This window comes from Nyctibius grandis, chromosome 6, assembly GCF_013368605.1.
Source record: "Nyctibius grandis isolate bNycGra1 chromosome 6, bNycGra1.pri, whole genome shotgun sequence".
Classification (NCBI taxonomy): domain Eukaryota; kingdom Metazoa; phylum Chordata; class Aves; order Nyctibiiformes; family Nyctibiidae; genus Nyctibius; species Nyctibius grandis.
Genome location: NC_090663.1, coordinates 17,106,024 through 17,133,539, shown reverse-complemented (window position 1 = coordinate 17,133,539; position 27,516 = coordinate 17,106,024). Strand labels below are relative to the sequence as shown.

At 39.1% G+C, this 27,516-nt stretch overlaps 1 protein-coding gene across 4 annotated transcripts in view; it reads right to left on the bottom strand.

Moving 5' to 3' along the window:
* The window catches only part of LOC137664778 (complement C1q tumor necrosis factor-related protein 7), an 81,554-nt gene that overhangs the window by 49,875 nt on the left and 4,163 nt on the right, over window positions 1-27,516 (bottom strand). For 2 of the 4 annotated variants that reach the window (XM_068403229.1, XM_068403230.1), the window contains exons 1-4: window positions 13,172-13,268; window positions 2,918-3,006; window positions 2,299-2,400; window positions 358-459 (exon numbers count right to left, since the gene is read on the bottom strand). In XM_068403229.1, the coding sequence (XP_068259330.1) occupies window positions 358-459; window positions 2,299-2,400; window positions 2,918-3,006; window positions 13,172-13,214 (336 nt within the window). In that variant the 5' untranslated portion in view covers window positions 13,215-13,268. Of the gene's footprint in view, window positions 1-357; window positions 460-2,298; window positions 2,401-2,917; window positions 3,007-13,171; window positions 13,269-25,031; window positions 26,018-26,743; window positions 26,990-27,516 lie in introns of those variants that run through there. The other 2 variants (XM_068403232.1, XM_068403231.1) reach the window with 2 other exon arrangements.

Sequence of the window (27,516 nt, the reverse complement as noted above, 5' to 3'; positions counted from 1 at the left end):
TGTGGCTCATAAATATCAATATACTAATCTGTAAATTGCTTTAACTGCCAATTGGTGGCATTCAACAGAAAGGATTTAAACAGAAGAAACGTCCAAGCTCCAGTAATTATGTCCAGATGGATTTACTTGATTTTTTTTTTTTAAAATCAAAAGACCCAAAGCCATTCTTATATCATCTGATGAAGGTTCCTTTTTTATACTTCAACTGTTGGCATATACTGTTTGTGAACTTTTAAATTAAATAAAATCATCTCCATTGCTTAAGACTAAATCCTGCCTGCTTCTTCAAACAGAGTCATGAAGCCATATAAAGTTTAAATGAAATTAGTATCAGTTATTGAAGGAACTGGTACTTACTGTTGACTTTTGCTTAAGCTTTTTGACAGAATCACGAAACTTTATTTTTGATGGTAAGTGGGATTCATCCTCTTGCATCTCCCTAAATTTATCATTATCAGACTGCATAAAAATATATACATAAGTTATAACATACATTTATTGATCCATTAAAAAAAAAGACAAATAGCTGAATACAGAGATTAGATATTGCATTTCCACAGAAAAAAAATAACAAAAAAGAAACACAGTCATTGTTGTAACAATTACATTGATTTTATATTTCTTTTAAAAGGGTACATCTATCTATTACTTAATTCCTCTCTCCTTCGGGTCAAGACTTCAGAGTATCAAGAAATAGTTCATCGCATAAATGTTAGTTTACTTTCTTTGCTGCTGATGAGATCATTGATCTGCACTCCCGAACACAACCAGCCACATGCTTATCTCCGCAAGGGGGAGAAACGGGGTAGCAATGCAAAATCCTCCTGTCTGGAGGCTGACAGACAGTACAAGCGGGGCAGCCGTGGCAAGGGTGCTGCTGACAGACATTGCTGACCAGGGAAGGAAATCAAGGAGCTGAGACCAGCTTCTCATATAGCCCCTGCTGCAATCAGGAAAAAACTATTTGGTATTATTCAAAAAAGGTGGTGTCCATTGCCTGGGTGCTTAAATACAGACTTGGTTATTTGTTTTGTCCTCTCTCAAACAATTATTGCTAGGCTACTCTAAAACTCCATGGATGATACTCCTCTACCTTTTCAAGAAAGGAGGCAGCATGGTTATCCATTCCCAGTTTTCTGAAGCCTTATCTATCCCTACACACTGTAAGGATCACTGATTCTGAGGTTGCTTCAGCGAGTTCACTTAAGTGCTTCAAAGTGATTTTCCTCAGGTCCAGCCAACATAAGCACATCTAACATTTTATCTGGTTTTCCTTCTTGTGGTCTGAACTCTTAGATTAAAGGAAGACCCTTCTCAAGTTTAGATCTATTCAACCTAAACTTCAAAATAATAATAGCAAAAAGAAAATCTCAAACCCTAGCAATCTGATGGCCACTTGTTTAACAACAAAACAATACTTCGTAAGTGTGTAAATAAGTACAGGAAACAAAAACAACACGTGGAAGGTTTCAAATATAAAATTAGTAACCAACTTTAATAAGGGTATCACTTGCACATTTTCCTAGTACAAACATATTAAAACAATACTACTTACCTGAAAGCTATGACAATTACTTTTTATAAGAAAACACTGACATAAACCTCCCCGCAACCTATATGAATAGGTAATTCTGCCCTAGACAAGCAATTTAGCCAGGCTAATTCATACTGTTTGGAATTCTAGATAAAAATGTTACTGCTACATGCTGTTATTTCCTGGGTATATGCATTCTTTGGAACAGATTTTCTACAGGCAAGCAACCTCTGTGAATTCTGAAGAGTATATAGGTGCAAGTTCTGCACAGGCATAGCCTTTATTATTTTTTTAATACAAAATTCATTTTCTAACAGAGAACATGCTTATACCAAAAAAAAATTAATATAAAATAGTAACAAGGTAATACAATACAATACAATGACATAAAGTTAATATCCAGCCTTTAGCAATTACACTGTGCAAATTCATATAAAGCTACGGTACAGTGGTCCTTTCTGTTACAGTAACTTTTAAATACTTCAAGGCATCTTAAGAAACAGAAGTTATGAACCTGTAAATGACAGAAGTTTCACATGATGTCTGTACTGTAATGAAAGCAAATGATTATTGTTCAATATGTACATTAAAAGCAATAATCAGAAAGGTTCCTTCCTGGTTACTAATTCAAACAATAGTACAATTTTGATCCCATTAAAATACATGAAATTGATGTTCAAGACTATGCATAGTCTTTGATTTATTTAATGTTTCACATTTACTTTCTCATTACCAGAATAGCAAGACCCAATGGACTTTCTTACCGCTTTATCCAGTCTGACTTCTGTTTTCCTTTCCCTAATGCTTTTTAAATGCCTTGGTTGTGGACTGGGGTCTTCTTGCAATAAAGTAATTTCTGCTTTTGACTAAGCAAACAAACAACAAAAAAAAATGCTTAGCTATAACAGAAATACAGTAAGATCAAAGCTACAATAATTTCCAGGAACTCAACAACTTATGGATGTCTGTGTTAGGGACAGAATCTTTTAACTATATAATCAGCTTAAGTGATTTTACAGACCTAGATGTTAATGCCCCTTACGAAACTGCACAGTAAACTGGAAATATGTTGATTTCAAAATAGTGTAAGAAATTTTTTGACAAAAATACAGAAGGATCTTGCAATGTTTGTATCATTTGAATTATAAGACAATGATAACTTTTATATTATTACAAACAAATTAAATATATACTGTAGAAAAAACACAGCAATAGAAAAACACTGGAAGATAACCGTACTGATGAACCAAGTATTATTTCAGCATTAGAAATAAAAAAGCAGATATCCCAATTCAGATTCACATAACACTAATCAAGCAAAATGAAGTGGGTGGTACTTCTAAGACTAAAGTAAACCCAATAGGACTTCTGAAGGATTCTCACCCTTGCTGCTTTTAGTTTCTCTCTCATTCGTTCCCTAACAGAAAACTCTGCAAAGCCTGTCCTCGATGTAGAAGGAACAGGTGGCAAGTCTGAAACAGAGAAAAACATGGTAACATGTTTAAATTAAGTATTTTCTGAAAGAAACTTAAAATTATGTAAAATAAAACCATATAGACCGTACAGAGTCCCACGTTCCAACAGAAAGAACTTGCATGAGAAAATGTGAAGGAATGAAACATTTTTTTGAACTCAGACCTTTTAGACTATCACTTAAATGCCTTTAGCTGTGATGGATCTACCTTTCATTATACACTATGAACCACCTTAAGTAAAGCATATACACACTTTTTTTTCCTATTAAAAATATGTAAAGAAGCATCTGGCATTTTATAAGATGTTAGTCAGAGCTGTCTAGATCTAATTTTGAATGGGGATGTGCTCTCCTTTTTCAGCTTAGAGCTACTTGCTTTTTGTAGTGACAAAATATTAATTTCTCCAGCGGTGTTTTTGTGCTATAGCTCTAGTACTGTCAAGAGAGCAAGATGCATCTTACCCTGTCCCATATATGACTGACAGCATCATCAAGTAACTTCCCATTTCACACACACGCTACTCTCAGCTCTACTTGTGCCACCCCTCTGGAGTCAACAGATCACCTCCTCCAAGCTCAGGAGCAGTATGTCCCCATACTCAGGAAGTCAAGCAAGACCCGCACGAGGCTAACGTGGATGAAGTAACTAACTCAACTCACCAGAGATGTAAACAGGGACAGGTGACCTGGGAGGAATACTATGACACTGTCCAACCAAGCTAGGAAAGCTAGAACCCACCTGGACTTGAATCTGGCAATGGATGTCATGGCCAACAAGATGGGATATTACAAGTGTGTATCAGCAGCAAAAGGAAGGCTAAGGAAAATGGTGACTTGCTGCTGAATGGGGCAGGGAACCTGGTGACAGGGAACACAGAAAAGACCCAAGTAATCAGTGGTTTCTTCATCTCAGTTTTCCCTGCCATCAGGAACACCAGGCCCCAGAGACCAGTGGAAAAGTCTGGGGCAGCAAAACCTTACCTTCAGTAAAGGAAGATCAAGTAAGGCCACATTTCAACAAACTAGGCATACACAAATCCGTGGGTCCTAATGGGATGCTCCCATGAATGCCGAGGGAGCTGGTCAACGTCACCTCAAGGCCACTCTCAATTATCTTTAAAAGATCATGGTGATGATCAAGGGAGGTTCCTGAGGACTGGAAATGAGCAAACATCACTCCTGCCTTCAAGGAGGAGAATCTGGTGAACTACAGGCTGGTCAGCCTCATCTTGATGCCCAAGAAGGTGATGGAGCAAATAATCCTGGAAACCATTGCCAAATATATTAAGTACAAGATGCAAACTGGGAATAATCAGTACGGATTTATGAAGCAGAAAAAATTCCACCTGACCAATGAGACAGCTTTCTATGATGAGATAATTGGGTTAGTGGATGAAGACAAAGCAGCGGCTGTTGTTTATCACTGTTTCCTGTAACACCCTTATAGAGAAACTGATGAAATATGGACTACATAAGTAGGTGGACTGAAAATTGGCTGAATTGTTGGTCTAAAAGAGTTGTGATCAGTAACGCTAAGTCCAGCTGGAGGCCATCACTAAAGCTATACCCCTGGGGTTGATTTCAAACAAACAAACAAAATCCCACAACCCATCCTCCAACCCCAAGAACTCATCAGAACTCTACATCCTTCAGAATCAAGTATTCTCTGCTGATCCTGTGAAACACACAAATCTGAGTTTTAAATCAGTGGCATACATTCAGATTTTTTGACAGATAGTAAATACTGGGTTTGGACACTGACTTGAGTAATCATGTGATTTTGGAAAAGGAAAATTACTGTTTGTTGTAGCCTTTCAAATGCTGCTCCCCAAAAGCCCAGGCTTTTCTTCCATAAGTAAAACTGAATGGGAACACATCTTTGATAACCAAACTTATCAGGGCCTCCTTTTCCTTTGAAGGACTGATGGCGCTCTTCCCCCTTATCTTCCACATATCAGATCCTCTTAGATTATGATTTCTTCAGGCAGATTCAGTAAACATTAGTAGGGTCACCATGGACCCTGCATTCCCTGATACCTAAATAAAAAGAATAAATAATTATCCAGTTGTTTACAGAGATGCTACACTCTTGGGGTCAGAAATACAAAGGAGTAGATACCTACAACCCATCCTCTCATATAAACCCAAATGAAAAACAGTTTAAATGTACAACATAAATGAGACTGTATGTGTAAGCAAATGGCAACGCTTCCACCAGCTTTATGTATTAAATACAATTATGATTGTCTTCTGCACAGTACTTTGAGAAGGTACTCGTCTCCCTCTCTTGGATTGCACTACCACCATAAAAAAGTCAAGGTTATCCTCGTTATAAAAGTCTCCAGAACATTTTTAGCTGAAAACATAGTTTTATATACCTACTAGCTTAGAAAGTCATCACTTAAGTATTTTTCTTTTTAAAAGACCTAATTCATTTCTTCATTAATAAAACTGATTCTAGCTACGTAATTGTCTCCCCGTCTGCACGGACCTCTTCAGTCTCACTGGAGCCCTGGAGATCACCTGGAAATTCTCAGGAGCTTACTGAAACTTTACTTTTGACTGAAGCATGCAACATGAACTTTTTAAGGAGAAATGCTTTACATCCCTTCTTATATATGGAATCCTCGGACCTTTTTTCTTTTTTTCTCCTGAACTACTATAACTAGCTTTTATTTCCAGAAGAAGCTCCATTGCTCCACACAGAACACACTGGCCCTTTACTGGAACAACTGTAAGATTAGCAGGAAAAAAATGCAGGTCTTTTCACACATGTGCTTTGAGGTATAGGACTTTTTTTTTTTTTATTTTATTTTTAATCTGTGAAAACGTGATGTTCTAGGTAAATAAGTTTTTCTAGTTATCTCCACTTACAGAATTATATTACTTGCCAGTTCTTTGAGCCAAACACTGATTTGTTCTTTGCCCTTACAAAAGAACATTGTTTGCCAAGGTCTAAGTAAAGGCTGATTTCAGGTTTATATAAGGCATTAAACTCATGAAAAGCAGATAAAACAGCAAAGGGTAAGGGCTTAGGAGTGGTAATGTCACACAACATATATCACATTATGGCTGATTCAATACTATTCCAAGAGCTTTACTTGCGGCAGAAAATACTGTATGTTGAATATACAACTTAAACATTTAAAGGCTACCTACTATACCAAAGTCAAAGTGCAATCTAATTTCTAGGATAACCTTAGTCCACTGTTATTTAGAAAAGAAAAATAGATCAAGATAAACCCCACTGATTCTACTCAGAAACATCAAAAGATTTGGGAGAATCCTAATCTTTTCAAATTACACAATTTACTGCCTGTATTTGTAAAAAGAAGCACTCATCATATTTGGAAAATTTCAACAGAAAGAACAAGGCACAAAGTGAATATCACGAGCATGAGACACATAAGAGAAAAGCAAACATCCCATAACCACTTCCGTACCAAGAAGAATACTAGAGACAGAAATAAGTACTCAGTAGAGACACTAAGAGGTGACACACAGAAAAGCGTATTTGCGTTTTGTCTTTTCCAACAAGGAACATAGTATGAGTAATACGGGGTAAGAATTAATGACAAAACAGAGAACAAGATCTAGATAAATATTAATCAGACTGAGCTAATTAAAAAACATCATTGCAGGGTATCCAATAATGAACTGGCTGCAGCAACATCAGAACTGTCAAGTGATTGTTAGAAGTGATGGAGAAGAGGCAAGTTCCAAAACCCTGGGCAAGTGTCTTTATTAAGAAATGGGAAAGTGCGAGCCGCAGAAGCATACACAAGTCAGTCTAACTTCAACTCTACAAAAAAAGACTCAGCCTATTTGTAAATATTTAAAAGACAGTAAAATAATAAGCAACAGAACGCCTAGATTAGCCAAGATCAAGACTTATCAAGCCTACTTAATGTTCTTCAACATACATCTCAACTTTTGAGCCTGCCTTACAGAAAGTGTCTCTCAGTAGGGAATATTTTGACGATATGACAGGAGGGGCAGGGGGAAGGGGGCGCATGCAAGTCACTGGAAAACTACATTTAAAAAGATAAGCAAATAGCAGTTAATAAATTCAAACCCCATACTGAGTAGGTATTTTCAGGGTCTACCTCAATCTAATGCCTTTAAAGCATTTATTAATGGTTTGAATGATGTAATAATGTCTATGTGTATAAAACATGCAGGCAAGAACTGTCAGAACTCACATCTGCTCAAAGACTGACTTTGAAGAGTTTTTGGAATGAAGAAAAAAAACTTTAACATCTTTTACAACTTCAAGCCCAGAAACTGCTGTTGCACACAGAAAGGTGCTCTGTGTCTGCTGGAGATGGAAATGATGGACTTGCAATAATGAAGGTGGTTACACACTGGAAAAGCTTTTTAACTTTTGGGGTATTTTAGCATTGGAATTGAGACCCTTAAGTAGTTCTAGAATCTTCACTGGTGCAAGCTTTTAAGTTAAAACAAAACAAAACAAAACAAACTAAACCACCAACAAAAAAAACTCCAAAATAACCCAACCAACCAAAAAAAAACCCACCAAAACCAGGTATCAAGACTTAAATAGAGCTGAAATGACTTATGCGGAGAAGTTTGTGAGGCCGCACCTTGAATACTGTGTCCAGTTCTGGGCCCCGCACTTCAAGAAAGATGTTGAGGTGCTGGAGCGAGTCCAGAGGAGGGCGACCGAGCTGGTGAAGGATCTGGAGGGTCTGACCTATGAGGAATGTCTAAGGGAGCTGGGGTTGTTTAGCCTGGAGAAGAGGAGGCTCAGAGGTGACCTTATTGCAGTCTACAACTACCTGAAGGGAGGTTGTAGCGGAGTGGGAGTTGGACTCTTCTCCCAGGCAACTAGTGACAGGACAAGAGGACACAGCCTCAAGCTTCTCCAGGGGAGGTTCAGGTTGGACATCAGGAAGAATTTCTTTTCAGAAAGGGTCATTAGACATTGGAACGGGCTGCCCAGGGAGGTGGTGGAGTCACCATCTCTGGATGTGTTTAAGAAAAGACTGGACATGGCACTTAGTGCCATGGTCTAGTTGACAGGGTGGTGTCAGGGCAATGGTTGGACTCGATGATCCCAGAGGTCTCTTCCAACCTGATTGATTCTGTGATTCTGTGAAGTTGGTCTAAGTTACCTTTTGATTTCCCTTCTGTGACTTTTTTCTACCATTGCATTCTGTTCAGGTAGTGTGTAAAAACATATTCTATTTTATTGGAGCAAATGTTTAATTTCAATTCCATTGCGGTAAATGAAAACTAGAAAGCGACAGATTATAACGTGCTTTTGATCTTCTGAAATATTTGACAATTGCTTGTAAACATTTCCAGACAAGCCAGGTAAAAGTGAACAGCGTAAACATGCAAAATCAGTGCAGAAACAATCTGCCACTACTTTAAGCACCTCTTAAAGCATCAGAACTGAAGTTCTGTATGCATAATTCTTTATAAATGAATCAGTTCCTTGCGACAACAGGGGAATTATCCTTTCTATACATAATGAAAAACATTTGAAGGCTTTAATAGTTGCAGTAAAATTAATTCAATGCATCAATTATTGTGGGATCCTGTGATTCCTTGAAAAAAGGACCACATAAAAGCTATTTTTGTTACTTTATTTCACTGTACATACACTTTTGTTCTGCTTACGTGAATGGGCTCTACAGCCAACTAATTTGTGTTTAACTTCAAAATATATTTTTGAAGTGAAAGAATAATAGTGATATCCATGAGAGCATTACTTCACAGGATCATCATTATAGGCCTGCATCAAAAAATTTCACACCACATTTTACATTGGAAGTGTCATTATCCTACAATGGATCCATATTTTACTTCAGGCAGATCTAATAAACTTGTTGGACACTCAAACTGAAATTAAGCCAAACTGAGAACCTGAAAATGTCATCTACTAAGTTTCTCCCTTGATTTCACCTGTACTCGGAGGAGCCCAAACCCACTAGGTTTCTGTGTGACTTCAAAGCTCTCTACACTGACGCAGGCCCAGAACTGCTGCAAGTGTCTCGACACCAATCCCGTATCTGAATAGGATGCAGAGACCAGGCACAAGGGAAAGCAGACAGACAGATATTTATGCTATGACCAAGCATCAGCTACCTGAAAGAAAACAGGCAATAGTAACTTCCAGCATAGGTCCTAGAAACACTTCCGTATTTTTCATGGATACAATCATTGCATAAATACATAGCAAGATGCTCCAGAAACTGAAACCACTAACTAACAAATTTTAAAAAACCCAACAATGAAGAAAAAGATTTTGTAACACTATAGTTGTCCTGGCTTCACAAGGGAATAACTATCAGACATGGGCTTTTCATGTAAAGCAATTCTTCTTTTGCAACTCTTATTTATTAGTCTGACATATAGCCAAGTCTTTCAAGAAAGGTATACAAGCTTAAAATCATAGAATCGTTTTGGCTGGAAAGGACCTTTAAGATCGCCAAATCCAACCATTAACCTAGCACTGCCAAGTCCACCACTAAACCATGGCCCTAAGCACCACATCTACATGTCTTTTAAATACCTCCAGGGATGGTTCCAATGCTTGACAACCCTTTTGGTGAAGAAATTTTTCCTGATATCCAATCTAAACCTGCCCTGGTGCAACTTGAGGCTGTTTCTTCTTGTCCTATTGCTTGTTACCTGGGAGAAGAGACCGACACCCACCTCACTACAACCTCCTTTAGTGGTGGTCAATGGGACAGAGTCCAGTTGGAGGCCTGTGTCTAGCGGAGTCCCTCAAGGGTTGGTACTGGGACCAGTTCTATTCAATATATTCATTAATGACTTGGATGAGGGAATAAGAGTGCACTGTCAGCAAGTTCGCTGATGACACAAAACTGGGAGGAGTGGCTGACACACCGGAAGGCTGCGGAGCCATTCAGAGAGACCTGGACAGGCTGGAGAGTTGGGCGGGGAGAAATTTAATGAAATATAACAAGGGCAAGTGTAGAGTCCTGCATCTGGGCAAGAACAACCCCATGTATGAGTACAAGCTGGGGACAGACCTGTTGGAGAGCAGTGTAGGGGAAAGGGACCTGGGGGTCCTAGTGGACAACAGGATGACCATGAGCCAGCAGTGTGCCCTTGTGGCCAAGAAGGCCACTGGCATCCTGGGGTGTATTAGAAGGGGTGTGGTTAGCAGGTCAAGAGAGGTTCTCCTCCCCCTCTACTCTGCCCTGGTGAGGCCGCATCTGGAATATTGTGTCCAGTTCTGGGCCCCTCACTTCAAGAAGGACAGGGAACTGCTAGAGAGAGTCCAGCGCAGAGCCACGAAGATGATTAAGGGGGTGGAACACCTCCCTTATGAGGAGAGGCTGAGGGAGCTGGGTCTCTTTAGCTTAGAGAAGAGGAGACTCAGGGGTGACCTCATTAATGTTTATAAATATGTAAAGGGCAAGTGTCATGAGGATGGAGCCAGGCTCTTCTCAGTGACATCCATTGACAGGACAAGGGGCAATGGGTGCAAGCTGGAACACAGGAGGTTCCACATAAATATGAGGAAAAACTTCTTTACAGTGAGGGTGACCGAACACTGGAACAGGCTGCCCAGAGAGGTTGTGGAGTCTCCTTCTCTGGAGACATTCAAAACCCACCTGGACGCGTTCCTGTGTGATATGGTCTAGGTAATCCTGCTCCGGCAGGGGGATTGGACTAGATGATCTTTCGAGGTCCCTTCCAATCCCTAACATTCTGTGATTCTGTGATTCAGGTAGTTGTAGAGAGCGTTAAGGTCTCCCCTGAGCCTCCTTTTCTCCAGACTAAACTACCCCAATGCCCTCAGCCGCTCCTCGTAAGACTTGTGCTCTAGACCCTAATCACACACATTATCAGATTACAGTAAAATAATAAATTTCTGCAAACAGATGGCATTAAAACATAGTAGAGACTGACTGGATGCTTGAAAGACTAATAGGGACAAACAGAGACTGATGAATATTAAGTGAAGAAATAGTTGATGGATATGCTTCCAAATAAATTTGCCATAGTTGGACCAGAATGAGAAAATGATCACATAGTACTAGCATAAAATAAACCAAGTATTTGAGGGACATCACGAATTGATAATTCCACAAAAATTATCTACTTCCCACTTGTGTTAAAATACAGTTTCCTTTTCATAAAAAGGGTGTGTGTGTGTGTATACTTTTAACAGCAGAAGCTTAACATAAACAATGAACAAATATGGTGACAACCACAACAAACTAAAAAGGCCTAAGAACAGAGGCAATGTACCATCAGAGGCACTAAAGTAAAACCAAAACAAGATAGTAGAGGAAACAAGACTATGCAGAATTTTTCAATGGCACCTGAAAACGGGGGGATGGGGAGGGTGTTATGTATTTTTTTAAAAATGGTTAGTTACCACTTGGCAAGACAATGATAAGCAGAAATTCATACACAGATCATCAGCCTAGTAAAGGCAGTGAGGAACTGAAAAGAAATCTACTTTTACCTTATGACTGGGCAACACAATGGGCAACATCAGTGTCTGCACATTCAGAAGCTTAATATATAGAAGATGGAAATTTAAATTATTTATAAATCTGTCAGACTGAATTCCAGAGGGAAAAAAAAAAAAAGGAAATAAGTTTTGGATAGAGGCATGAAGACTTCAGCTCAAATTGCAGTCTTTCTCAAAATTTAAGATGCAATTTTAAAAAATAAATCAGATGGATAAATTATACTGCAATTAAGTAAACCAATCATACAGTCTCTTTAGAATACCACTTGCAGTACTTTTCACTTGATCATACAAAATTAGTAGAATTACAGGGATTTCAGAAGCAGCAACAAGAACACGTAACAGAGCAAAACACTTAAGAAAACAAAACATTTCTCACATAAGGGAACTAATGGCTAGTTTTCTTCTGAAGAGTACTGCTGTGCTGTTCTATTTATTCTTGGAAAATGAGCTTCTGTAAAAGAAAACAACCATCACTAGAGGGTGTCTCTTGATTTCCCCATGCAATCAATTCTGAAAACTGTTTGGACTCCATCTGTCAACAGCATATCAATTCCTAGCACAAGCTGGCACAGTGTGATGCAAAAAACATTCAAAAGAAAAGTATACAGACCTTGAAAGAGCTGGAAATATCCCTAAATTGTAGATGTCTGTAACAAACACCATGTTTTGCTAAAATGAGTTTAAGGGCAATACATATATTTTATTTTTATAAACCTTGCTACTGATAAAAAACAAAGCATGTTTATACTTCACTGGATTTTGGTTTTATTGACTTTTTAATAGTCTGTTTTTAATTAGCTCTTTTATGTATCCTATTTAGGTAAGCTCATAAAACCATACAGTAAGATTCACAACATTAATGCTGTCCTAAGTATTTAACAGGACTATTGCAGAGATTCTGACAAAGAAACTGAAGATTAGTTTTCCAGTACCAACAACCTCCATTCCTGCCAAGCCTGCAATTAGACATTCACTTCTAACAGCTTCCCACTGCATCACTCTCTGGCACTCTCCTACTTTGTGAGTATTTTACACGACAGTTAAAATAGCCCATCAATAATTCCATACGCCATCATGAGCATGAATAACACTTCAAGCACAAAATATGAGGTTCACAAATATGTAAATACTGCACGTCTGCACGAAGATCTTTGAAAAATGATGTGTATTTTACGCAAGAACATTTCATAATCTACTCATATTTAAGTACCACAGGAGCATGTCTTTTGAGCGCAGCGCTGACTGCATGCACAACGCTCCGAGCTGACCCGCCAACGTGACGGACACACGCAGACACCCCGCCATCCCCGCGCTAACACTGCGAATGAATCAATCATAAAATCATAGAATCCGCTTGGTTGGAAAGGACCTTCAAGATCACCAAGTCCAACTCTCCAAGGCCATGAGTAACGAGCGCGCACCACGCTGCGCCCCTTAAACGTGGAGCCCGCGGCAGCTTTCCTGTCTCTGAGCTGAAGGCAATCTCAGAGTGGAAACACTTAACTCCAGTAACACCAGTACAGGCAGGGCAAGCCGCCCCGTGGGCTCTCGGCCGCCGCCATTAGCGCTGACGGGCAGCCGACGGGCCGCCGCACCCTCCGCCGCCTCAGGGCCGCTCCGGCCACGGCGGTAGCGCGCCCCGCCCCCGGCCCCGCCCCGCCGCTGGAGAGTCACTCACCGCGCGGTGCCGGAGGGGCAGCGCCGGAGGGGGCTGTAGCCATGCTGGCGCGGCTCCTTTCCTGCGTCCGCGGCTCGGGGGGACCGACAGCCTCCGGCAGCTGCAGCGGGGCACAGAGGGAGAGGGGCAGCGCATGGGCGAGGGGAGCCGAGACAGCAGAAGAAGCGGGCCCAGCGCCTCAGCCGCCGCCCGTGGGACCCCGACCCTGAGGGGGAGAGCGCGAACGCGCATGCGCGCTGCCCATCCCGGCGCCGTGTGCGCATGCGCGGTAGCCGCCGAGGCCCGCCGGCAGCGCGCGGAGGGGCGGCTCCGAGGCGGCCGCCGAGCCCGGGCGTGGGGCGGGGAGCGGGGCGCGGCGCTGGGGGCGCTCCGCTGGGGACGCTCACCGTTTTCTTTCTGCTGTGCCTGCGGGTTGTCAGGGTCCTCCTCAGACTTTCCACCTGGGCAGGGTCCTCATCCAGGAACTCCTCCTTTCACAGAGAGAGCGAGTTGTGCTGTGGGGTCGAGGCTGGCCTTGTCCCTAGACCCTATAGAAATCGTCTCTGGTCTATCAAAGTACCCGATTGTCACGGTTTAAAGCTGGGCCAGCTACTAAACCTGTGGCAGACACTCTCTGTTAACCCTCCTCCCCCGCACCTGAAGGGAAAGGGAAAGGGAAAAGGGAGAGAGACTTACGGGTTGGAAAGTTAAAACAGTTTTAATAAACTATAATAATGAAAAAGAGTATAATAATAATATTGGAATAATCAAATATATACAAAACCAAAATTGAGCTCCCCCTTGACACCGATTTAAGCAGTTTACACTATCTCTCTGTCTCTCTCTCTCTATATATATTCCACTGATGCCATTGGCCGGCTACGGTCCTGACACTGAAGTTGGCACATGCTGCTATTTATTAGCAAAGTTGAAGCCTACTGACAGCTCTAAAGCACCTTGCTGTATCTTTACAGTTTATCTCCTCATACCACAAAGAGGTTTTTTGGGTTTTTTTCCCTTCTGTTATTTTATTGACATCACACCAGGCACAGTTTAAACATGGTCGCTTCAAAAGCATTTCTGCAGATGAGAAAACAGAACAACTTTATGTTTTTGTAACGTACTCAAGACTAAATATATTTAACCAATAATTTGAAGATAATTTAATCAACTAAGAGTTGAATCAATATGAAATAGAATAAAAAAATGCACACTGAAGGTGCCTGTTTCACAGTATATGGTATCTATAGTTGCAATGTATTTGCACAGAAATGAATATGCAAACTGCGTTAACTAGAATGGTACTGACAGATCTAGGGTTAACAAGAGCTTACAAGACACTCATGACTTAGTTGTTTCACTTTTCTCAGTTACGTACATAAAAAGTTCCTATTACTCTCAGTGAAAAATGATCATACACCATTTGTGTCTCAACTAAGTGGACACTAACCTCCATAATTATCATCTGGGATTCTTCACTGTGGTTCATCTGGTTGGTGGCCGACACTTGGCTGTCACAAGCAATGCAGGAATTACTCATGAGAGATATGCTTTAATATGTGCAGAATGATCATGAGATACATTCCATGTAACCCTTGTACCCTGAACACTCAAATGACATACCATTTAACATACAGCCTTAGTACTTAGAAAAAATGTATTTTTTTTCAGAATGGAATGATTCAAAAATATATGCATCTGTTTAATTATTCCATAAAACAGTGAATAATGCAGGCCTGTACATGCTGTATGAACACTCTTGTTACATTTTTTCCTAATAAACAACCCAGCTACAGTCCATGAAGTCAGCTGCAAGTCTCAGACACAGAGACACGTTCAATCCCTTTTTTCCTCCACTTCCAGCATTGGGCTTGGTTGGGGTTTCAATTTTACCAAACCTGGAACACACCAAATCACTTCAGCTTTGTTTACACTAGAAAGTTGCTGTATGTGATTACAAACATTTAGGAAATTTTAAAATTTATGTCTGTACAACTCAATTCATTGCTACTATTACTGCAGGTTCCTGTCCTGCTTTGCCTTTAATCGACAGGAAAGCGACTTCAGCTGTACTTGTTTCCTGCACAAAGCTTACACCAACGTAGCTGCACTAGTGCAAAACCCAAGTGCTGATGTACTGACCTAACAGATGAAGTAACTCGTAACAGCATGATCTGTTCTGGATTTCAAAATCCCCATGAAACAACTCACGGCAGTAAAACATGGGGCCTTTTTCCATACCTGGCTAAATCTGCTCTAGCAAGAGGGCTAGCTGAGGCGTACACAGGTCATCCGTTGTTTCCCCATCACTTCTTTGTACTGGGTGTATCCAGTCTAGTGCATACTCGCCTCAAAAAGTACTTCCAGCCCAGGCTAGAATATGAAGAGTGATCTTCATATTCCTCTTTATCTTTTAGGAGATGCCTCTTAAAAAATCTGAAGAAGCAGAAGAGGAGCAAGATGGTTATCTCCTGCCTGAGGCTTAGCCCTTACCAGCTACTAGCCCCAAGGATTTTCAGGTTTCTGAATGAAGGAAAGGGGAAGGTCGAGGGCGCGGCTCCCGGGTGCTGGGCGACGGTTCCGGAGTAACGACACAATCCCAATATGAGTATGGAAGTTCTCCGTTTAATGATTACATGTACAGGATATATATAGACTCTAAGCAGAGAGCACGCTGATCACACACCAAAGCCCGCGTTTCCATTGGTAAAGCCTTGCTGTCCACGCGTACTAGTAGCATATATGATTGGTCTATAAATTTAGATACACAGAGCGATGAGCATCCCCTCCCCTTTTCCTGTTTCTTTTATCTGTTTGTTACAGCTGCCAGGTCTTTGTTTTGTTGCATTTTTGCAGTGTTCAAGGAGAGTCCAAGGTGACTCGCTCTGGGCCTTACTCTTGCTCAAAGCCCGGATTGCTCAGACTGCTCAGTGGCATGAAATCATGCCCCCTCTCACTTAACCAAGCCTCCACATCTGAATAAGTCTCAACTAGCACAAGAAGCTGAACTTGCCCTAAACAAGTGGTTTTCTTAGACAAATGTGACTCTCCCAACCACCTGTGCATTTGCCTCAGCACCAGTCCCCTCTGTAAGTATCTTGCACCAGGGCTAAGGGTGATGTACCCAAAAATGGCAACGTTTCCTTGCTGCAGGCAAGGTTTATCAAATACCCTCTTCATGGCACAAAAAATACAGCACTACAAGAAGTGGCAGCATTTTTATTGCTTGGCACATAAAACTCTTTTTCATATCAAGCTTTATGTATCAAATTTAAACAGTCTTTCCTAAAGGCACGTGTAAATGGAGAATGCTGGCAACACAGCAGAAGGGCCTTATGGACGCTTTCTTTAACAGTTTTCTAGCATTTCTTGAATTTAAGTGCTATAGCAGGCACTTTAAAATCTACTAAACAACTGGATGCAAGAACTATAAAGCTCTCCATTAGCTCAGAGACTGTTTCCAGGGCACTTAAAACTGACAACAGAAATGCAGTGAAGTTTCTCTCGCTCTTTAAAAAAACAATTACACCAAAAGTACCTAGAAAATAATTTTCAGGATTTTGGATTCTTAAATCTGTCTCATTCATGACAACACTCATAATGCAGCGATATTCAAACAGATCTATAAGAAAATGTTTGTTTCCTACCTTTATTTTCTTATACAGCATTTTTCTGAGTACAAAGAGCCAAGCACAGCACTCCCCTAAGCAACAAAGCCTCAGCTTTGCTTTTTAAAGAGGAAGAGTCAGATTCTCTTCCTTAAGCCACTAAAACAGTTCCAGAAGACTTCTTTTTTTGTAAACAATTTCTTTTACAGTAAAAGGGAGAGTCATGAATAAAGTATGGGGAGGATGAAGTGATTGCAGCTCCTGCAGACAGCGACGCGTTTCAGTTACTGCAGTGACTTGAAAAAAAAGGTCCATAGTATATTTTTGCAGGATCGAGGATGGTTATTTCAGACTGAAATACAATAAAGATGGTACCTAACTTTGCTAATTTATCTGACTTAATTTCTGTGTACTTCTTCTGTAACTAGAGGAGAGGCACAGACTCTTCTTGGGACGTATACAATTCAGAGCAGTGATTCCTGAGTATCAATTGTTTGCAGAAGGGCCTGTCTCACTCTGTTGACTAAAGGGAGATGTTAAACCTCTAATTTGGACTATATGCCAACATTCCAGCAAGTGAATTTTTTTTTAGATTAATTTCACTCTGAAAAAAATCCCTGCATCAGTCATGTAGGGATAAATCCTTGAAGTGGACAGTTGGTAGCCACTTGTTTTCCAAGTGGTGTCTCTGTTTTCCCATGCATTAAAGTTCTCGGAGTATTGACCGAAGCTGTATTAAGGGGATCACGATGCATTATTCTGTACGGATGACCTTAATAAATCATCATAAGCCTCAGCGAACTTCTTAGCATGTCATTTTGGGGAAAAGTAATGGGAAAAAGCAAAGTATGAAAAAGTATGAATCTCTCAGCAGCTGTAATTTGCAAAGACGGGCTTTTTGCCACACCAGGATTAAAAAACGTATCAGTAAATGCTCTGAGTCTGGGGAAGGCAGATCCTGAAGCCAAAGTAAGAAGTAAGACAAATCATAACTTTATAAAGTTATCAATATACTTTAATACTTCTGTAGCAGAAAAAAGAAGGATATGAAGGCTTCATTAGGGTTGTTCTAGAGCCTGCTTAAAGGGAAATACAATCCTTAAGCCCTGGTTAGAGAAACAGTGGAGGAATGAGTTATCTGCTTGTTAAATGCTCACAACCAGCTTATGTAAATACTAGGAATGGCAGAAATGGCAGTGCTATCCGATAGCTTGTAGAAATGTGGATTGTCTTACATATGATTCCTAATTTTTATAGGTACGGATAAATTTATAGATTTCTTAACAAATCTGGAGAGGGGTCTTTTCTGCTGCACTGAGTTGTTAACAAAGTAATTTCTTATGTTAACACGTGTATTAGTGTTATCTTGTATATCTTGTTATGGTTGTATCTTTAGTACAATCAGAATAAACAATATTGCTGATACTAAATGGAGTTGTTATTAGACCTACTTATAATTGCCTTTATATAAACAGTCCATATAACATCTGAAGGTCTGTTCTGCAAAGTTTTAGTAGCTGGAATCACATGAAAAGAGATGGCTAAATTGTTTCCCATTTCTGAATGCTGTTGTAAGAAGATCATGGGAAGAAGTAAACAGTCGTCGTAGATAAAAAGATTGGGAGTATACATTTTTAATTGCTAAAAGAGGAACTATCACAGCTAGAAAACAGCTGACATGACAACAGCTTTCAAAAATGGGAAAGAGATGTAATCAGAAGACAGCATCTTAGGGTAACATATACAGTACAGGATCTCTGTTATCTGCTAAGTATGTGGGACTGCAGAAATGAGCCAGTGGGTGAAGGCTTCATGCAAAGTCTTGGCAAAGACTCAGGTTCAGCATCTTGTTTTGCTAATAAATCTGTGTCCCAGCAATTTATTCCAGTCTCAGAAACAGTTGTACAAACAGTTAAAATCATGGACAAATATGAACAGCAGTATGTAAGGAACATTACTACAATACCCTAAAGGAGCAATGAGGGACCTTTACTTAACAGGATGGAAAGCTGCTTAAAAACACGTCAATACAATGACTCTACTCACAGGAGACACACAGAATTCAAACCACATATGTTTCCTGGGGCAGAGAACAACTCATTTATCTCAGTCAGCGTTATAAAAACAAAGGCAACCCCAATGTCATTGATTACACTGGAGAGCAGATTTAGTGCTCCAAATAAGAAGGTGTGAGCAGCTCTGCTCTGTTAGATGTGACACTGTCACACTCAGGCGTAAACTGTTGTTTTGTCAGTGATGGTCAAGGATGGCTTTTAGCACAGGCAGGGTAGATGGCACCTTGTAGTGACACACGGTGCAGGCTGCCCCAGGAGCGGGCAGGCTAAGGGATCATAGACCCCAAGTTCAGCGGTAAAACAGTTTTAAAATGAATAGTGGACAACGAACGATAGAGTTTATTCTCAGCCCTTGAGGATAATGGAAGGTTTGGATTACCATATACGCCTCTTTTTACCTGCCTAGAATCAAAGCCAAAAATTGTAAAAACAAAATAAAACGGAAGCGAAACTGCAAATGTTACAAGCCATGTACAACGTTGACAGAATGAGTACGTGTTGCTGTGTTCTTAGGAGTTTCAAGTACTGTGTGCAACTCTACAGTGATCCGAGTTTCAGGGGGATTACAAACAAGGACGAACAAACACCTCATCTTGATTATTTTAAACTAATCACACTTTACTCCAACATGACAGAAAACATGAATAAAATTTCCTGAAATCTGTCACACACGGTTTATAAATCCTTGTTCATGTACCAGAACATCTGAGAGAGTGTGGGTGAACGCAGGTGGTGCGTGGAAGGAACCTCATCATCAGTGGTTTTCAGATTATTAAAGAGATTGCTTTTCAACTCAAAAATTTTAAATCCTTTCCACTGTCTTCCGAGCCTAGGGACAGCACTTTGAAAGCAGAGAAAGAAAAGGGGGACTGCTGATACATTTGCTTCATACAATTAACTTATTTCTAGAAACCTCACCTGCCTCTTGCTAAAAGTTCGCTTTAGAGCCTTCTGAGAATCATAGTGCATTTATGTTTTTCAACAATTCAGTATTTTTTGTCCCTTTTTTAACATGACATAAGCAAGGCTATGTTTTCACAGAGATGGTTTTATAAATACTGTGTTATGCATAGTATTGCGTTTAGGATTTTGACAGGTGCTTTAAATTTGAAAAGAAACAAATTTATAATTTTTTTGGTATAAGTAGAAACACTCCAGGATACATTTAGGTTTTCCACACCTAAAATTAAGTATCCTTCAAAATGTCAATATTTCATATATACTTAAGCGTGTTGAATTTGGAGGCGTGAGAGGATTACCTAGCCCACCTTAATATACTGTACAATTTTCTGGAGGACAGCCAAGTTACTGCACTTGAAGTTGTCTCATGAGAAACTTGAGCAATACTTTACAAAAAGTCTGACAGGAGGTCACTTCCGTCATTGTAAAGGTACTTGTATGTTCTCATCAATCCACATCTTCTCTCTAATTGTGAGGCATATAAATTGCCATATTAAATTACACCAATTTTTCCACTTAGCCGATGATTGTTCTCTAAGAGCAGACGTCTTATTTAACTTTTCCCATCTCAGAGTTAAAGGCTAAACTAAGTTAGTCACAGGCTAACCTAAGTAGATACAGGTAATGTGAAGCGAGGTATCTCCAGATTCTTCCTTTCTTAAGGTAGGCATCTCACAGAGTGTCATCCAAACAGAGATTTACCCCACCTATTTCTTTGCACTGATGACAGGATAGCTAACAACTAATTTAGCCTAGGCAATGATCTTTGATCTTTTAGAGATTTAGAGAGTCAGGTAAGATAAATTTCAGTCATAATTGCTTCTGAAGGAACAATCTGCATAGAGGAAAAATCTTACACCTCATCCAGCAGGTAGCTGCTGAATCATACCAAAATAATTATACTCAGAATTGAGGGATATAAGCCAAATGCCAAATAATCCAAGACCTTTGTAGGTATTTACTATTAAAATGTACATGTATAGTATGTGTAACTAATTTATCTTTTGCTTTAGGTAGTAACTTACACGAATTGATGTGATGAATGCAACTAGGACAAAACCACGTGTCAGAGTTCTTGGAACTTTCTTCATGCCAGCGTGAGGAAGAATCATGCCTCTGAAATTCAGAAATACTGACATAACCTCAGTTTGGAGTATTGATTTAAGGAGTTACAGGGAAGTGAATATAACCGCTAAATGCTCTGTGAGCTGAAGTCTAAATGGTTTATGCGGAAAGGAATAAATTTCTTCTTGAAAGTAATGTATTACTCATTAAGAAAGATTGTGCTATATTGCTTTCTCAGCTTTATTTTTCTCCTGTTTACTCTCATGTATTATTTCTTGGATGGGATTCATCACCTAGTGAAATGCATATATAAAGTAAGCCACATCTCCACATAAAACTAAAGTTCCTACTGACCAAATTGCCTAGTACAACATCAGCATAGTTATCCTGAGTATGAATTGCCTGTCAATGGATAAATTAGACCTATTAGTTAAAAGTGAATTAATCAGTAAGTGTCTTAGTGAATAAATATGAACTGAACCTAGTGGGTGACCTGTGGAAGATGAATAGCAATAAGGTATTATAGAAACCACACCCACTAATGAAACATACTTGTCAGGGAATGAAATAAATTGTTTGCTAGATTTTTATATTTTTACCTATCACAAAAACACGTAAGTGGTGTTAGGTAGATTTTAAGAGATTTGAAGAATGTAGATAATGTTTTCAATACTGATACCCAATAGTAACTTTTTCCTCTATATTGTCTGAGCTTTGTAGAAAAATCTTTAGGACCTATTGCTCCTGAAAAAAATTGTATAGCAGCGTAAACTGTATGGATATGAATACCAGTAGTGAAGAAAGTGAAGGTATTAATTCAAAATAACATACTCATATCAATTTGAAGATTGAATTTAATATTTAGTTATCTAGGTTAAAAATGTCCAGCAATGGAACATTTGACTGATGACTTCTTTGGTGTCACTCTACCAGGTATAAAGAAAGTCTGAAAGAGTAAAAGATTGTGGGTGCTATTTCGTTTGAAGTAACTTTATTTTTATTTACGTATATTTACATACATATATCCCAAGTAAATATATATATTTTTTACTTATGAATCTAAGGAACACTAATTTTCTTAATATTGTTTGAAGGTTTTCTGGTGGTCTCAGGTGTGTATGAGTTCTTCCAGCCTCAGTCAGAAAGCCCAAGGGTTGGTACTGCAGCAAAGACATGCCTTCTCCTAGGAGTTTCTTCTGGTGATACTAATTTCTCTCTGCTGACTGTAGACTAAGTCTAGATGACTAACTTGGTCTGGATGCCTAATTTATATGGCACTGTGGCATGTGTAGAATGACATATATATTGTGTAGAAATCTTTGATTAATTTCAAATTTAATGCCAAAGAGATTTTGCTCTTTGTTATCCTACAACATCTTTAAAGCAAACCAGACCTCCCCACCTACTGGTGTAAATAGTGGGAAGACTTCAGCCCAAGATATTTTCCATATAAATTCAAATTTAGACAGAGGAATAGCCCTAATGAAATATCATGTCATCAAAGTTGACCTATTTTCAACTAAAGTAATAGCAATAACAATGATTTAGTTTAGAATAATGTCTTGAGATCCTGAGTGAGGGCAGGGACGTGTGCTACTTGTATAAGTATGTTGTCCATACATGTAGTAAAAAGATTCTTCTTGCCAAAACCTATAGGAATAATTCAACAGAATTACTTACTCTTAACAGGTCATGCCAAAATATTAAACTGCTCAAATAACTACAGAATCCAAATGGGAAAACTTAGGGAAGCTAAAATGAATTTTCTATGATTGTACAAACATAAATCTAAAATTATTAAGTAAAGGGAAGCAATAACTCTTGGTTTACTTATTCCCATGATGTAATTTTCAACATAGGTGTGGTTAAAATATCTCTTTTCTATTATTTCATTCATTTTTACGAGATTATTACATGGAAGCAGTTTGCTTTTAGTTAGGATTGCAACCAGGAACATTTCACTGTAAAACCCTATTTTTTCTCTGTTCAATGGTGAAAAATTAGTTTTGTCTGAAACTTTCCAGATTTATTGTAACTACCAAATATTTTTTTGCAGAGTCTGAAGAAAATCGGTCATACTCTTTTTTTAAGTTTGGCTTTATAGGAGATTTTCTAACTTGAAGGTGTGAAATATTTCTAATAAAAATTGACTTGTTACTCCTAATATAAACTTTCTGTCGAATGAAATGTTGTAAACCTATTTCCATATTCATTTAAAAAATAAACATGTAATTAAATTCTTCTATTAGTTGCTTTTGTTGCATAATACATATTATAGGTCCAATCCTGCATTTATTGAGTTATGCTTCCTGGAAGGCATGGGCCTGATATGATTGTCTGTTCTGTCCTGTGGAATTTCATTGCAGACAGCACTGAGCAATGCCGAGTCTTTCTGCCTTGTGTAGGCACTGATGGCTGTGAAGCACTGGCATCAATCATTGTTGTAAATGGTGACTGGGCTGCATTTTGCACTCATTGTGCTTAATTTGCAGATGTATAAATGGTTGTACAGCACAGACATAAACTGAATCTGTAAGTGCTCTCTTCCATATTTTTCACAGGAAGCAGCCCTTGTATAACACTAATAAATCAGATGTCTAGTTAGAAAAATAATCCACTTTTGTCTTCTACCACATATCTCTCACTGTCAAATAAAATTAGGGTTGTGCAGGCATTGCCAATTTGATTTGTGGGCAGGACTTTGCACCTGTTCGCTGCATAAAGCAGCAATCATGTACTCAAAGACATGCGCGTTAATGCATGGGGAAACGAGGGCACAGATACAGGGTGCATAGATTAATGTTCCCTGCATAACTGTAGTGCTCATTTTGCAATCTCAGTGGTATTTTTTTGTAATTTTATTTGGTTGTCATTTTCTTAATTAAGTCAAGTACACAGAAAAACCTCAGAAAATTCCCTCCCCCTTGTTCATAAACAAAGTAGGATCAGGAGTTGTGCAGCACAGACCACTACCATTTGAAACTATCTGAGTAACTGTTAGAAATAGCAGGTTTCTGTAAATGTGGGATGAATAAAAGAAGACTGCAAATTCCTGGAAAGTAAGAACACCCAATTAAAGATTGCCATGTTGACCAAAAGGTGGTGAATGCTGGAGAACTCATGATGTTCCTAGGTATTTTTACAAGGATTGATTACTGCCACTGGTAAAATGCATTCCTCATTTCCAGTGGGAATTTATACAGTTCCTCGCTGGTGGATCTTGCTGTCATCCTATCTGATAGAAGGAAGTGCCAGCTACTACCAGAAATTTTATCTCCAGACGGGTACTTGCAAACTGTGATCAAATCACCTTTTAATCTAATTGACAAGAAAAATAATTTGACCTTGTTACATCTCTTGTGTAATCCGAATGGGTAGAATTGCAACCATTTTTTTTTCAATTTTTGAGTAAGTTTTTGAAACATTGACAGAAGTAACAGCTCATAAGTAACTACTGTTTACTCCTACTTGTAATTCCATTTATCATACATCCAAAGGGCTGCAGCAACAGCCTACGCTGACGACTCATATTTAACTGATTATCCATGAGGTCCCATGTACCTTTTCCAAGTTCACTGATTTCCTGAATGCAGTTTTTCATCTTGTGTGTGACCTACATATATTTCATTGCATTTGGACATATTGGAATATAAGTAAGTCTTCTTAATGGTGTGACTCTGTCCCATATAATTTATTCTCATTACTGGTTACTGTTCTATCAGGTTTTTGACATCTGTAAATTTCTTCAGCAAAAAATTTGTAATTTCTTCCACATTTCACATAAAGATACTGAACAGCTTTGAAAGAAGAGCAAACCTATTTGGTATTACACTGAAAATACCCATATTGAATACTGATTGTCTATCTCCAAGTTTTCAGATCTCCCAGTTTTTAATGATTTTATAAGTTTAATACCTTTGTTCTGTTCTTTTATGAATTAGGCATTCCTCAGCTAGTACAAACCTTTATGTATTTATTAGGAGGTTAGTTAATTATGAATATAATTTGTTGGTGTAAATATCAGATGGAATTGTCTTTGCGACCTGTTCAGCTGCATTCTGAAGCAGACATTTCTATTTTATTCCTCTCCTTTTTTAAAATCAATGTTTTCTCGGTTTTTATTATATTTCCTGTCTTAAAATGACCAAAGATGATATTGCTGTCAATTGTTCCATTTTACTTTAATGTCATATACAAAATATCCATTCTATATTGCAACTTAATATATTTTATATAAAATCCAATGTACAGTATCTTAAATTTGTTTAAATAGTATTATAACTTTCAGGAGGAGTCAGTCCTGGAGTGATGCAGTCTTTTGTTAATTACAGTTCCTTTTGATATCCCTGCTGTTCAGTAAAAAATCCGTCTTAGATTCTAGAAAGATCCTTGTAAGTTCATGTTTCGTTCCTATCAAAGCGAAAATAAATTCCCAGATTATATTTTTTCATCTTTGTGTCCTCCACACAGCTAAATGCAATCCTGTGCTGGGTTGTCCAGTTTGAATGTCATTTGACATCATCTGCTTCAGAGCTCATCTTCATCTGATAAAGCGTCAAGGTAGTCTGTATCAACGTATAAGAGAAATCCAGAAAACAAACTGTCTGCCCACGTTGGATCAGAAAAGAGACCATTTTGGTCAGCATAGAAGATCTCAAGCCATACTTCATCTTCTGGCTGAAGGTAGATCACTGTGGATCCAGATGCTACATCATGGTTGCCAGTGTTGGCATCAAATGTCTTTATCCGGTACTTCCCATTGTGAACCAGCCCAATAGCAAGATGCTTGTTTGCTAAGGTGATATCATAAGAAAAATAATAAATCCCTGGGATGGCACAAATAAACTTCCCTGTGGAAGGGTTGTAATGCTCCCCCTCATTGAACAGGACTTTATTGAATACAATTGGTAATCTTTCCTCTGGGTAGCTGGTGGTGATGCCAACAGAAAAGGCAGATTTCAGCACTGTCTTTCCACACTTACAGACCCCTGGTGCACCTGGCTCTCCTCGGTCTCCTTTATCTCCCTTAGGTCCAGGTGGTCCAGCTGGACCTACTTCACCTTTGGCACCAGTCAATCCTCCAGGTCCTTTTTTACCAGACTGACCTTGGTCTCCTTTCTCTCCAGCTGGTCCTAATGGCCCAGTCTTTCCTCTTAAACCTTCAAAAACATTTTAAGTTAGTTAATCATTGCACATATCACCTCAGTAAATGATTGTGTGGGCTACTGTGTGTGCCTGAACAAACAAGAAAAACACGGTCAGAATTTCAAATGCTCAAAAAATACTTTCAAAATCTTCTAGGAAGTTTGCGAAAGGAATGGCAGGTTGGAACAGAGGACCGGGCTCCACAGCCCAGGGGTCCTCTGTTTCTATATTCCTACTTTTCTTCATATGTCTTGATTACAAATTGAAGAATTTTATGTGTAATCAGTCCATTGCTGACTGAATTATGGGCACTGCTGATGGGAACAGCACCAGCGTGGCTGCCCATATAATGATACTTGTGCACTAAATATCTCCTAGTATTTGAGCATTTTTAGTGTGTACCTAAATACCTGCTAATCTTTTATTCCTGGCTAATGGCACAAATGAGACTATTTATTTGACACCACACGTGCTTCCTTTTTCCCAAACTTTTCCTTAGCATCTATACACAGGAAGGCTATGCATTTACATTTATTTACACAGATTTCAGTATATGCATATTAGACATATCTAAAATATATCTGCATTTTTTTCTCTCCCTACATATACATGCATCACACTTAAACCCACACAGGCACATACACACATTCATCTCGTATATTTATATATATGTATATCAGTGACAATGAAAGGTCTTGCTTTGTTGTACTACTGTGTTAGGTTACACAAATATTCAATACCTGCACTCCCTTTTTCACCTTTTTCTCCCTTCCTGCCATCTCTACCATCTCTTCCTGGAAGACCAATGCGGCCGTGTGGCCCCGGGGATCCGCCGGCTCCAGGGGGACCCGCAGGGCCTGGCAAACCAGGGATGCTACAGATGTATCTGGTGTAGTAATTTTCTCCTTTCAGCTGGCTTTGAAGAGGCTGTTCACTTGTGTAGATGGCAAAACTTGTAATGTAAAGCAACACGAACATCCTTGGATCTGGAAAAAAGACATATGAATAAGACTATTTATGCATATTACGGCATTCTAGTCACATGGAGGTGGCTCTGAATATTCTAATAAGCTTGACACTGCGATGCATTATGCACAGGTACACTTGCAGAGATCAAACTGGGATTTCTGTATATCCGGAATCCATATAAGTGGCAAGGAGGAAAGTCTGTCAGGTTGGACCTTTTTCTAGTCACTCTATATGTTACTCTATGTCTTTCAAGTAGCCTGCAGGCTGATGTAGTGTAACTGGTGAATAACAGCTTTTTTTGGAACAAATTTTGGCACGTTAAAAAAAGAATCTGGATTTTTCAATGCAAAGAGCTTTGCTTGCATATTTTATTTTGTCTTTGGGACCTGTATAAGCTTTACAGAGAAAAGCCCTCTTGCTGGAGGGAGTTCTGTCTGTGCTAGGAGGATGTGCCTGTAGGAGCAGTCTCTTCTAGGTGAGGACAAAGCTTACACCTTTGTTTCATTTGAAATTTGCCCTTATGGTTACAAATGAAACTCCAAGC